Source organism: Oncorhynchus tshawytscha, unplaced genomic scaffold, assembly GCF_018296145.1.
Source record: "Oncorhynchus tshawytscha isolate Ot180627B unplaced genomic scaffold, Otsh_v2.0 Un_contig_5573_pilon_pilon, whole genome shotgun sequence".
NCBI lineage: Eukaryota > Metazoa > Chordata > Actinopteri > Salmoniformes > Salmonidae > Oncorhynchus > Oncorhynchus tshawytscha.
The window spans coordinates 35897-47500 of record NW_024608603.1 but is presented as its reverse complement, the minus strand read 5'-3'; the positions used below and the strand labels follow the sequence as shown (position 1 = coordinate 47500).

At 49.0% G+C, this 11604-nt stretch overlaps 1 protein-coding gene across 1 annotated transcript in view; it reads right to left on the bottom strand.

Moving 5' to 3' along the window:
- The window catches only part of smg1 (SMG1 nonsense mediated mRNA decay associated PI3K related kinase), a gene marked incomplete at both ends in the record, with an annotated part of 53895 nt that overhangs the window by 18935 nt on the left and 23356 nt on the right, over positions 1–11604 (bottom strand). The window contains 10 exon segments of the mRNA XM_042313421.1: positions 1522–1801; positions 2013–2185; positions 3960–4153; positions 5384–5602; positions 5900–6009; positions 6270–6408; positions 6946–7197; positions 7385–7543; positions 7835–7905; positions 10178–10424. Coding sequence (XP_042169355.1) covers positions 1522–1801; positions 2013–2185; positions 3960–4153; positions 5384–5602; positions 5900–6009; positions 6270–6408; positions 6946–7197; positions 7385–7543; positions 7835–7905; positions 10178–10424 — 1844 coding nt within the window.

The following is an 11604-nucleotide window of genomic DNA, read 5'->3' as shown; positions in this document are numbered from 1 at the left end:
AAGAAACATAAATTTCAACATACCAATTAGGATCTGGCTAAAAATACTTGAATCAGTCATAGAGCCCATTGCCCTTTATGGTTGTGAGGTCTGGGGTCCGCTCACCAACCAAGACTTCACAAAATGGGACAAACACCAAATTGAGACTCTGCACGCAGAATTCTGCAAAAATATCCTCCGTGTACAACGTAGAACACCAAATAATGCATGCAGAGCAGAATTAGGCCGATACCCACTAATTATCAAAATCCAGAAAAGAGCTGTTAAATTCTACAACCACCTAAAAGGAAGCGATTCACAAACCTTCCATAACAAAGCCATCACCTACAGAGAGATGAACCTGGAGAAGAGTCCCCTAAGCAAACTGGTCCTGGGGCTCTGTTCACAAACACAAACACACACTACAGAGCCCCAGGACAGCAGCACAATTAGACCCAACCAAATTATGAGAAAACAAAAAGATAACTACTTAACACATTGGAAAGAATTAACAAAAAAACAGAGCAAACTAGAATGCTATTTGGCCCTACACAGAGAGTACACAGCGGCAGAATACCTGACCACTGTGACTGACCCAAAATTAAGGAAAGCCTTGACTATGTACAGACTCAGTGAGCATAGCCTTGCTATTGAGAAAGGCCGCCGTAGGCAGACATGGCTCTCAAGAGAAGACAGGCTATGTGCTCACTGCCCACAAAATGAGGTGGAAACTGAGCTGCACTTCCTAACCTCCTGCCCAATGTATGACCATATTAGAGAGACATATTTCCCTCAGATTACACAGATCCACAAAGAATTTGAAAACAAATCCAATTTTGAAAAACTCCCATATCTACTGGGTGAAATTCCACAGTGTGCCATCACAGCAGCAAGATTTGTGACCTGTTGCCACGAGAAAAGGGCAACCAGTGAAGAACAAACACCATTGTAAATACAACCCATATTTATGCTTATTTATTTTATCTTGTGTCCTTTAGCCATTTGTACATTGTTAGAACACTGTATATATATATATATGACATTTGTAATGTCTTTACTGTTTTGAAACGTCTGTATGTGTAATGTTTACTGTTAATTTTTGTTGTTTTTCACTTTATATATTCACTTTGTATGTTGTCTACCTCACTTGCTTTGGCAATGTTAACACATGTTTCCCATGCCAATAAAGCCCTTGAATTGAATTGAAATTGAAAATTGAGAGAGAGACAGACAGAGAGAGAGACAGAGAGAGAGACAGAGAGAGAGAGACAGACAGAGAGAGAGACAGAGACAGACAGAGACAGACAGAGAGAGAGACAGAGAGAGACAGAGAGAGAAAGAGAGAGACAGAGAGACAGAGAGACAGAGAGAGAGAGAGAGAGAGAGAGAGAGAGAGAGAGAGAGAGAGAGAGAGAGACAGGAGAGAGACACAGAGAGAGACAGAGAGAGAGAGACAGAGACACAGAGAGAGAAAATGAGGAATGAGAAAGAAACATGTCAAGAAAGAGAGGAGAAAGCCAGCATGTGTCCACTCCAACTCACTGTCTGGAGATCTGCTGGCAGTGGTCAACAGTCATGTCACAGAGCAGCTCTTCCAGCCACTGTTTCCAGAGGTGGGCCCTGTGGCGCAGCAGCACGGCCCGCGGGTACAGCAGGGCCACAGTGGCATAGCTGTGCAGCTGCTCCAGACAGCCTCGCAGGGCCCCACGGCGCTGCTGCAGCAGGGAGCCCAACTCAGCCTCCAGGCCCTCGCACTGGCTGATTAGGTGGGCCTGGCCGGCGTTCTGCAGGAAGGCTGTGGCCGGGACGTAGCTGGGAGGGCCTGGGGGAGGGAGGAAGAGATAGAAGGTTAATCAATCAGGTCTATATGACTGCTGATGTCCTGCAGTAGACTGGCCAGCTGGAACCAGACAGAACCCCCTCTCCCACCTCTACAGACACTAACCCAGGTCTATGTGACTGCTGATGTCCTGCAGTAGACTGGCCAGCTGGAACCACACAGAACCCCCTCTCCCACCTCTACAGACACTAACCCAGGTCTATATGACTGCTGATGTCCTGCAGTAGACTGGCCAGCTGTGTGGCCTCCAGGCTGCTGAAGGCTGCTTGGTACTGGGACATCCACTGGTCCAGGTCACCCTGCTTCCCCTGGATCAACTCCTGGACGGTACGCTGACGAGATGCTAGCTGGGTGTGCTCAGAGTACCTGGTGGGGGGGAGAGGGGAGAAAAATCACATACAGAGCTCTGTGTACCTACGGAGAGAGAGAGGGGCCATGTTCAAGAGCTTCTAATCCGTGTTGCATTGTGACCAACTTCCTGATCAGAACACCTCCCTCTGCAACTGGATCCTAGACTTCCTGATAAGAACCCTGGGTCTGAACACCTCCCTCTGCAACCAGATCCTGGACTTCCTGATCAGAACCCTGGGTCTGAACACCTCCCCCTGCAACTGGATCCTGGACTTCCTGATCAGAACACCTCCCTCTGCAACCAGATCCTGGACTTCCTGATCAGAACACCTCCCTCTGCAACCAGATCCTGGACTTCCTGATCAGAACACCTCCCTCTGCAACCAGATCCTGGACTTCCTGATCAGAACACCTCCCTCTGCAACCAGATCCTGGACTTCCTGATCAGAACCCTGGGTCTGAACACCTCCCTCTGCAACCAGATCCTGGACTTCCTGATCAGAACCCTGGGTCTGAACACCTCCCTCTGCAACTGGATCCTGGACTTCCTGATCAGAACACCTCCCTCTGCAACCAGATCCTGGACTTCCTGATCAGAACACCTCCCTCTGCAACCAGATCCTGGACTTCCTGATCAGAACACCTCCCCCTGCAACTGGATCCTGGACTTCCTGATAAGAACCCTGGGTCTGAACACCTCCCCCTGCAACTGGATCCTGGACTTCCTGATCAGAACACCTCCCTCTGCAACCAGATCCTGGACTTCCTGATCAGAACACCTCTCTCTGCAACTGGATCCTGGACTTCCTGACGGGCTGCTCCAGGCGGTGAGGGTAGCAAACAACACATCTGCTACGCTGACCCTCAACCCAGGGGCCCCTCAGGGGTACGTGTTTAGTCCGCTCCTGTACTCCCTGTTCACCCACGACTGAGTGGCCAAGCACGATTCCAGCACCATCATTAAGTTTGCTGACGACACAACAGTGGTAGGCCTGATCACCGACAACAAGGAGACAGCCTATAGGGAGGAGGTCAGATAACTGGCCATGTGGTGCCAGGACAACAACCAACATCAGCAAGACAAAGGAGCTGAGCTTCCTGGTCGAGAGCTTTAAGTTCGTGTGTCCTGGTACTTCCTGTATATAGCCATGTTACCCGGTACTTCCTGTATATAGCCATGTTACCCGGTACTTCCTGTATATAGCCATGTTACCTGGTACTTCCTGTACATAGCCATGTTACCTGGTACTTCCTGTATATAGCCATGTTACCTGGTACTTCCTGTATATAGCCATGTTACCTGGTACTTCCTGTATATAGCCATGTTACCCGGTACTTCCTGTATATAGCCATGTTACCCGGTACTTCCTGTATATAGCCATGTTACCTGGTACTTCCTGTATATAGCCATGTTACCCGGTACTTCCTGTATATAGCCATGTTACCCGGTACTTCCTGTATATAGCCATGTTACCCGGTACTTCCTGTATATAGCCATGTTACCTGGTACTTCCTGTATATTCACTGTGTCACTATTTCTATTTTTTATCATTATTTTACCTCTGCATTGTTGGAAAAGGACCTGTGAGGTCTGGGGTTAGAGGTCAGGGGTTACATAACTGTGTTCCAGGGTGAGTATGAGCTGGTCTGGGGTAAGAGGTCAGGGGTTACATAACTGTGTTCCAGGGTGAGTATGAGGTGGTCTGGGGTTAGAGGTCAGGAGTTACATAACTGTGTTCCAGGGTGAGTATGAGCTGGTCTGGGGTTAGAGGTCAGGAGTGTAACAGACCTGTGTTCCAGGGTGAGTATGAGGTGGTCTGAGCAGCTCTCAGCCCCCTCCAGGAAGCTCATCTCCTCCAGGATCTTGGTGGTCATCTTGTCCCCCTGAGAGAGCAGCTTCTGCAGGGTGAGGTACTCCTCCACTGCCCCCTCCACCTGGGGCAGGACCCCCAACATCTCCTCACGGTTCTTAAACCAGTTCACCTGGAGGGAGAGGTAGTGAAGGGAGGGGATGAGGTAGTGAGGTAGTGAAGGTAGTGAAGGGAGGGGATGAGAGGGGGGGAGGTGAAGGGGGAGGGTGAGTGAGGTAGTGAAGGGAGGGGGTGAGGTAGTGAGGTAGTGAAGGGAGGGGATGGGTGAGGTAGTGAGGGAGGGGGTGAGGTAGTGAAGGAGGGGGTGTGAAGTAGTGAAGGGGGGGTGAGGTAGTGAAGGGGGGGGGTGAGGTAGTGAAGGGAGGGGTGATGAGGTAGTGAAGGGAGGGGATGAGGTAGTGAAGGGAGGAGGTAGGAAGGAGGGGGTGAGGTAGTGAAGGAGGGGTGAGGTAGTGAAGGGAGGGGGGGGTGAGGTAGTGAAGGGAGGGGATGAAGGGAGTGAAGGGTGAAGGGGGGGGATGTGAAGGTAGTGAAGGAAGGGGGGGTAGTGAGGGAGGGGGTGAGGTAGTGAGGTAGTGAAGGGAGGGGGTGAGGTAGTGAAGGGAGGGGGGTGAGGTAGTGAAGGGAGGGGGTGAGGTAGTGAAGGGAGGGGTGAGGTAGTGAAGGGAGGGGAGGTAGTGAAGGAGGGGGTGTGTGAGGTAGTGAAGGAAGGGAGGGGGTGAGGTAGTGAAGGAGGGGGGTGAGGTAGTGAAGGAGGGGGTAGTGAGGTGAGTGAAGGAGGGGGTGAGGTAGTGAAGGAGGGGAGTGAGGGGGGGGGTGAGGTAGTGAAGGAAGGGGGTGAGGTGAGGTAGTGAAGGAGGGGTGAAGGGAGTGAGGGGATGAGGTAGTGAGGGGGTGAGGTAGTGAAGGGAGGGGGGGAGGGGTGAAGTGAGGTAGTGAAGGGAGGGGAAGGGAGGGGATGAGGTAGTGAGGTAGTGAAGGGAGGGGAGTGAGGTAGTGAGGTAGTGAAGGGAGGGGAGGTAGTGAGGTAGTGAAGGGAGGGGGTGAGGTAGTGAAGGGAGGTAGTGAAGGGAGGGGGTGAGGTAGTGAGGTAGTGAAGGAAGGGGGGTGAGGTAGTGAAGGGAGGGGGTGAGGTAGTGAAGGGAGGGGGTGAGGTAGTGAAGGAGAGAGAAAGGGGAGGAAGATGTCAGTGGCCTGGTCATTTCAGAACAGAACATCTGGTAAGGGCAACGACAGGTGAAGTGGCGCTCCATCCACAACATACAGGACGACCTCTATAAGGAACAGAGTGCCATTTCAGACAGAGAGAGAGCTGGATGTGCCTCCGTCTCCCACTGCTCACCTTGATCTCAGCCACACGGGAAGAGAAGAGGGAGCGTGTGATGTCTCTCTCCATCTCCCTCTTGCTCTGCTTGTTCTCCGCCTGCTGCCCCCCCCCTCCGTACACGGCCCCGGCGAAGCCCACCTCCCCTCCGGCCGTCCAGTCCACCAGAGGGTCGTACACAAACGCCTCCAGCAGGGTCAGCAGCGTCTCCCGCCCACGACGCATCATCTGGATCACCTGACCAATCAAAGAGGAGAGGTTAGCATCATCTGGACCACCTGACCAATCAGAAAAGAAAAGATTAGAATATGATTTGCATGTTTCAGAAACTTAAAATAAAATAAAAAACATTTCAGTGTCTTTAAATGTGTCTGGAACGTTTTAGAAATGTTTAGAAGTAAACAAGACTAAGTTGTAAGTGAAGTTTGAGGTGATCAACAGCAGACAAAGCCAGGAAATTAAAATTAGTTTTACGTCACACAAGGCACCACAGCTGACACAGAAGAGTCTCCTAAATGTTCCACTAGCTAGTACCTGTTCACAGGACAGTCTGAAGATGCCCTCCACCCCAGTGACTCCCAGGGCCGTCTCTATGTTGTGGGTCATACGGAACGGCACTTTCTCTGGTACACGCAGGCTCTTCCCTGGAGACCAGACAGAATCATCACACACACACAGAGAGAGAAACATCACACACACACAGAAAATCATCACACACACACCACAGCGAGAGGGAGAGAGAGAAAATCATCACATCATTAGGCATCACACACACACCACAGCGAGAGGGAGAGAGAGAAACATCACACCATTAGGCCAACCAGCAGTGAAATCCACAGAGCAACCTGTCTAAACCAGGAGGGTCGCTGCTCGTTCAAACCTCAGAATATAACTATTTATTTACCTTTCTCGAAGCAGACGTTGTAGTCGATGTGCACCACCTCTCCCGTCGTCATGTCAATCAGCACGTTGTCAAGGTGACGGTCGCCGAGGCCAATGATGTAGCCCACCATAGACATCACAGCAGTGGACCTGGCGTAGGACTGTGGCAGGAGGAAGAAGAGGAGGAAGAGGAGGAGTGTTCATTTCCCATTAATTAGCCACCAGTAAGGTTTAATTTGACATTTGTTGACGTCTCCCCTTCCCAAGCATTAGTCCAACATGGCTTCCTTTCCTTCATCTGCACTAGTCAGAGAGCCCTAGCCAGGTGGATCCATAGAGGAAGATAGAGGACCTTTTATTTTTAAATTGTAACCCCCTTTTTCTCCCCAACTTCGTGGTATCCAATTGTTGTTAGTAATTACTATCTTGCCCCATCGCTACAACTCCCGTAGGGAGTAAGATAGAGGACCTTTTAGTATGGAAATTAACAGATCTACAAAGATGAGTCCTCTATCCAACTCTATGAGTGGATCCTACATCCTTAGTCTTAGTTACGCCATGTTTTCAGATCAGTGTTATTTTCACATCAGTGCAGATGAAGGAAAGGATACGAGGAAGAAGCAGCCACACAACCTGTGTGACCTCTAACCCTTGACTGACTGACAGTAAACCCTGTTTGACCTTTGACCCCAGCTCACCTGTGTGACCCTCCACCACTCGCTAGACGTGGTACAGGAGCACCACAGCTCTTTGGCCAGCAGGTTAGGGGGCGTGGACGCCATCAGCTCCTTAAGCACATCCCTCATCACGCTGAGCGGCCAATCGCGCCGCGAAACATCCAGGCTGAGCCCCACCGCCTTCAGGGCGGGGCCTATCTTGCTGTAGTAGAGCTCACTGGGCCGTGGAACCAGAGGGAGGGGCTGGGGCTGCTGCTGGAACGAATCCTGGGCCTGGGGGAGGAGCGAGAGACAAAAAGTGATGAGAGATGAGTAGAGACAGAGCTCAAGGCCCACGGCCCAACAAAGTGCCTGGCATTGCCATAGTTTCAATGTTGAATGCAATTGAGCTCTACACATTCACAGAGCAAGTTCCTACAAAAGATCACACACACACCACCACCCCCCTCACAACCATTACCTTCTGAGCCTGCAGCACGGCCTCTCTCTGCTGCCAGCGCTTGTAGAGGCCGAACAGCGGCGTGGCGCCGTCCACCCATTGGATGAGTCCTGAGCGCGTCCCCAGCGGGGTGACGGAGTAGTGGCGGGCGTGGAAGTGGGGGCGCTCCTGCTGGTTCACCTAGAGAAGAACAGAGTTATGCTCTGCAGACAACAGCAGCAGTCGTATGACCACATAAAACAGCCCATCTTTCCCAGTAGCAGTTAATATTACTGGAACAGGCCTTCAGGTTTAAATCACCTATTATACTACTTCTATTATTTGTTCAATCTTTTTTACATTTAAAAAAAAAAAAATGTTTGTTGTATTTTTTCACAGTTGAACTACACAGGCCCCATACTCTGTGTTGTCTCTGGCTGGACCAGCCTAGTATTTTAAATGATCAATCAATCAATCAATCAATGATGTTACCTTGGTGAACATGGTGTTGACTATGGAAAGGAACTGCATGATTCGCTCATCTAGGTGGAGGTCCTCCAGACCTGAGAGGGAGAGAGAGGAGGAAGGAGAGGAAGGAGAGGGAGGAGGAAGGAGAGGAAGGAGAGGGAGGAGGAAGGAGGAAGGAGAGGGAGGAGGAAGGAGAGGGAGGAGGAAGGAGGAAGGAGAGGGAGGAGGAAGGAGAGGGAGGAGGAAGGAGGAAGGAGAGGGAGGAGGAAGGAATAGATGAGGGTCAAATCAGAGAGAGCGAGAGAGAAGAGGAAAAATTAGCGAGAGAGAGAGAGAGGAGGAAGGAGGTAGAGTTAGCAGGAGAAAGGAGAGAGGGGGAGAGAGAGGAGGAAGGAGGTAGAGTTAGGAGGAGAGAGGGAGAAGGAAGGAGAGAGAGGAGGAATAGATGAGGGTCAAATCAGAGAGAGGGAGAGAGAGGAGGAAGGAGGTAGAGTTAGCAGGAGAAAGGAGAGAGAGGGAGAGAGAGGAGGAAGGAGGTAGAGTTAGGAGGAGAGAGGAGAATTAGGTTCAGACTTCTATTCCTGCTGGTCGTCTGCCTGGAAGTTGTTCTGTCTGGAAGAGGTAGGGCTAGTTGCGTTCATCGTGTGTGTGTGTGTGTGTGTGTGTGTGTGTGGTCGCTACCTTTGAAGAGGTAAGGGTAAGTTGAGTTCATTGTGTGTGTGTGTGTGTGTGTATGTGTGTGTGGTCGCTACCTTTGAAGAGGTAAGGGTAGTTGCGTTAATCGTGTGTGTGTGTGTGTGTGTGTGGTCGCTACCTTTGAATAGGTAAGGGTAGTTGCGTTAATCGTGTGTGTGTGTGTGTGTGTGCTACCTTTGAATAGGTAAGGGTAGTTGCGTTAATCGTGTGTGTGTGTGTGGTCGCTACCTTTGAATAGGTAAGGGTAGTTGCGTTAATCGTGTGTGTGTGTGTGTGTGGTCGCTACCTTTGAATAGGTAAGGGTAGTTGCGTTAATCGTGTGTGTGTGTGTGTGGTGTGTGGTCGCTACCTTTGAAGAGGTAAGGGTAGTTGCGTTAATCGTGTGTGTGTGTGTGTGTGTGTGGTCGCTACCTTTGAAGAGGTAAGGGTAGTTGCGTTAATCGTGTGTGTGTGTGTGTGTGTATGTGTGTGTGGTCGCTACCTTTGAAGAGGTAAGGGTAGTTGCGTTAATCGTGTGTGTGTGTGTGTGTGTGTCGCTACCTTTGAAGAGGTAAGGGTAGTTGCGTTAATCGTGTGTGTGTGTGTGTGTGTGTGTGTGTCGCTACCTTTGAATAGGTAAGGGTAGTTGCGTTAATCGTGTGTGTGTGTGTGTGTGTGAATAGGTAAGGGTAGTTGCGTTAATACGCTTTGAATAGGTAAGGGTAGTTGCGTTAATCGTGTGTGTGTGTGGTCGCTACCTTTGAATAGGTAAGGGTAGTTGCGTTAATCGTGTGTGTGTGTGTGGTCGCTACCTTTGAATAGGTAAGGGTAGTTGCGTTAATCGTGTGTGTGTGTGTGTGTGGTCGCTACCTTTGAAGAGGTAAGGGTAGTTGCGTTAATCGTGTGTGTGTGTGTGTGTCGCTACCTTTGAATAGGTAGTGTCGTGTGTGTGTGTGTGTATGTGGTCGCTACCTTTGAATAGGTAAGGGTAGTTGCGTTAATCGTGTGTGTGTGTGTGTGTGTGTATGTGGTCGCTACCTTTGAATAGGTAAGGGTAGTTGCGTTAATCGTGTGTGTGTGTGTGTGGTCGCTACCTTTGAAGAGGTAGGGGTAGTTGCGTTAATCGTGTGTGTGTGTGTGTGTGTGTATGTGGTCGCTACCTTTGAAGAGGTAAGGGTAGTTGCGTTAATCGTGTGTGTGTGTGTGTATGTGTGTGTGTGTGGTCGTGTGTGTGTGTGTGTGTGTGTGTGTATGTACCTTTGAAGAGGTAAGGGTAGTTGCGTTAATCGTGTGTGTGTGTGTGTGTCGCTACCTTTGAAGAGGTAAGGGTAGTTGCGTTAATCGTGTGTGTGTGTGTGTGTATGTGGTCGTGTACTACCTTTGAATAGGTAAGGGTAGTTGCGTTAATCGTGTGTGTGTGTGTTTGAATGTGTGTGTGTGTGTGTGTGGTCGCTACCTTTGAATAGGTAAGGGTAGTTGCGTTAATCGTGTGTGTGTGTGTGTGTGTGGTCGCTACCTTTGAAGAGGTAAGGGTAGTTGCGTTAATCGTGTGTGTGTGTGTGTGTGTGGTCGCTACCTTTGAAGAGGTAAGGGTAGTTGCGTTAATCGTGTGTGTGTGTGTGTGTGGTCGCTACCTTTGAATAGGTAAGGGTAGTTGCGTTAATCGTGTGTGTGTGTGTGTGTGGTCGCTACCTTTGAATAGGTAAGGGTAGTTGCGTCCATCGGAGCCCAGGAAGTGTAGTTTCTTGGGTTTGGTTTTGGTCGGCAGGATGGTGATGGTGTTGCCAACACTTTGGATGGTCAACGCGTCCGTTGCCGACACCTCGCCCGGCAACGCCATCTCAGTGGTCGCCATGGCAGCCAGGCGGGGGCTGATGTGGTCCAGACGCAGCAGATAGCTGGTCCTCTTCTGAGCCCTCTGCTGGAGACTCAGCATGATCTAGGAGACAATTTAAAACTTTCATTTAAATCCACTTCAACAGAAAAAGTACAGTATACATTTTAAAAAGGTTTCAGACACATTGGACACTCACGGAAACAAAAAACACCACATACAGACACGGACCAAATTTACCCTAAGCACAGATCTAGGATCAGCTTCCCTTCCCCCAACCCTAATCTTAAAGGGGACTGGAAACACTTCAGGAAGTAAAGACAGGTCTTCAATCCACTAAAACTAAACATCCGCCTTTAGCATAGAAACATCTGCCTTTAGCATAGAAACATCTGCCTTTAGCATAGAAACATCTGCCTCTAACATAGAAACATCTGCCTCTAACATAGAAACATCTCTATAACATAGAAACATCCGCCTTTAGCATAGAAACATCTCTAACATAGAAACATCTCCAACATAGAGGCAGATGTTTCTATGTTAAATAGAGATGTTTCCATGTTGGAGATGTTTCTAACATAGAAACATCTGCCTCTAACATAGAAACATCTGCCTCTAACATAGAAACATCTGCCTCTAACATAGAAACATCTGCCTCTAACATAGAAACATCTGCCTCTAACATAGAAACATCTGCCTCTAACATAGAAACATCTGCCTCTAACATAGAAACATCTGCCTCTAACATAGAAACATCTGCCTCTAACATAGAAACATCTGCCTCTAACATAGAAACATCTGCCTCTAACATAGAAACATCTGCCTCTAACAGAAACATCTGCCTCTAACATAGAAACATCTCCATTTAACATAGAAACATCTCCATTTAACATAACATAGAAACATCTATAACATAGAAACATCTATAACATAGAAACATCTCTATAACATAGAAACATCTGCCTCTAACATAGAAACATCTGCCTCTAACATAGAAACATCTGCCTCTAACATAGAAACATCTCCATCTAACATAGAAACATCTCCATAGAAACATCTCTAACATAGAAACATCTCTATTTAACATAGAAACATCTCTATTTAACATAGAAACATCTCCATTTAACAATGTTTATAAGAGGTGTTGTTGAAATCTGGCTTGAAATCTACTTATTCATGTTACCACACTACAACGTATTGACTACTTTACGTGTATAAGGAATGTACATGTTAGGGGTCAAGGGTCAAGAGGTACCGCGCAACGGGGCACGGTACGGCGTGAGGA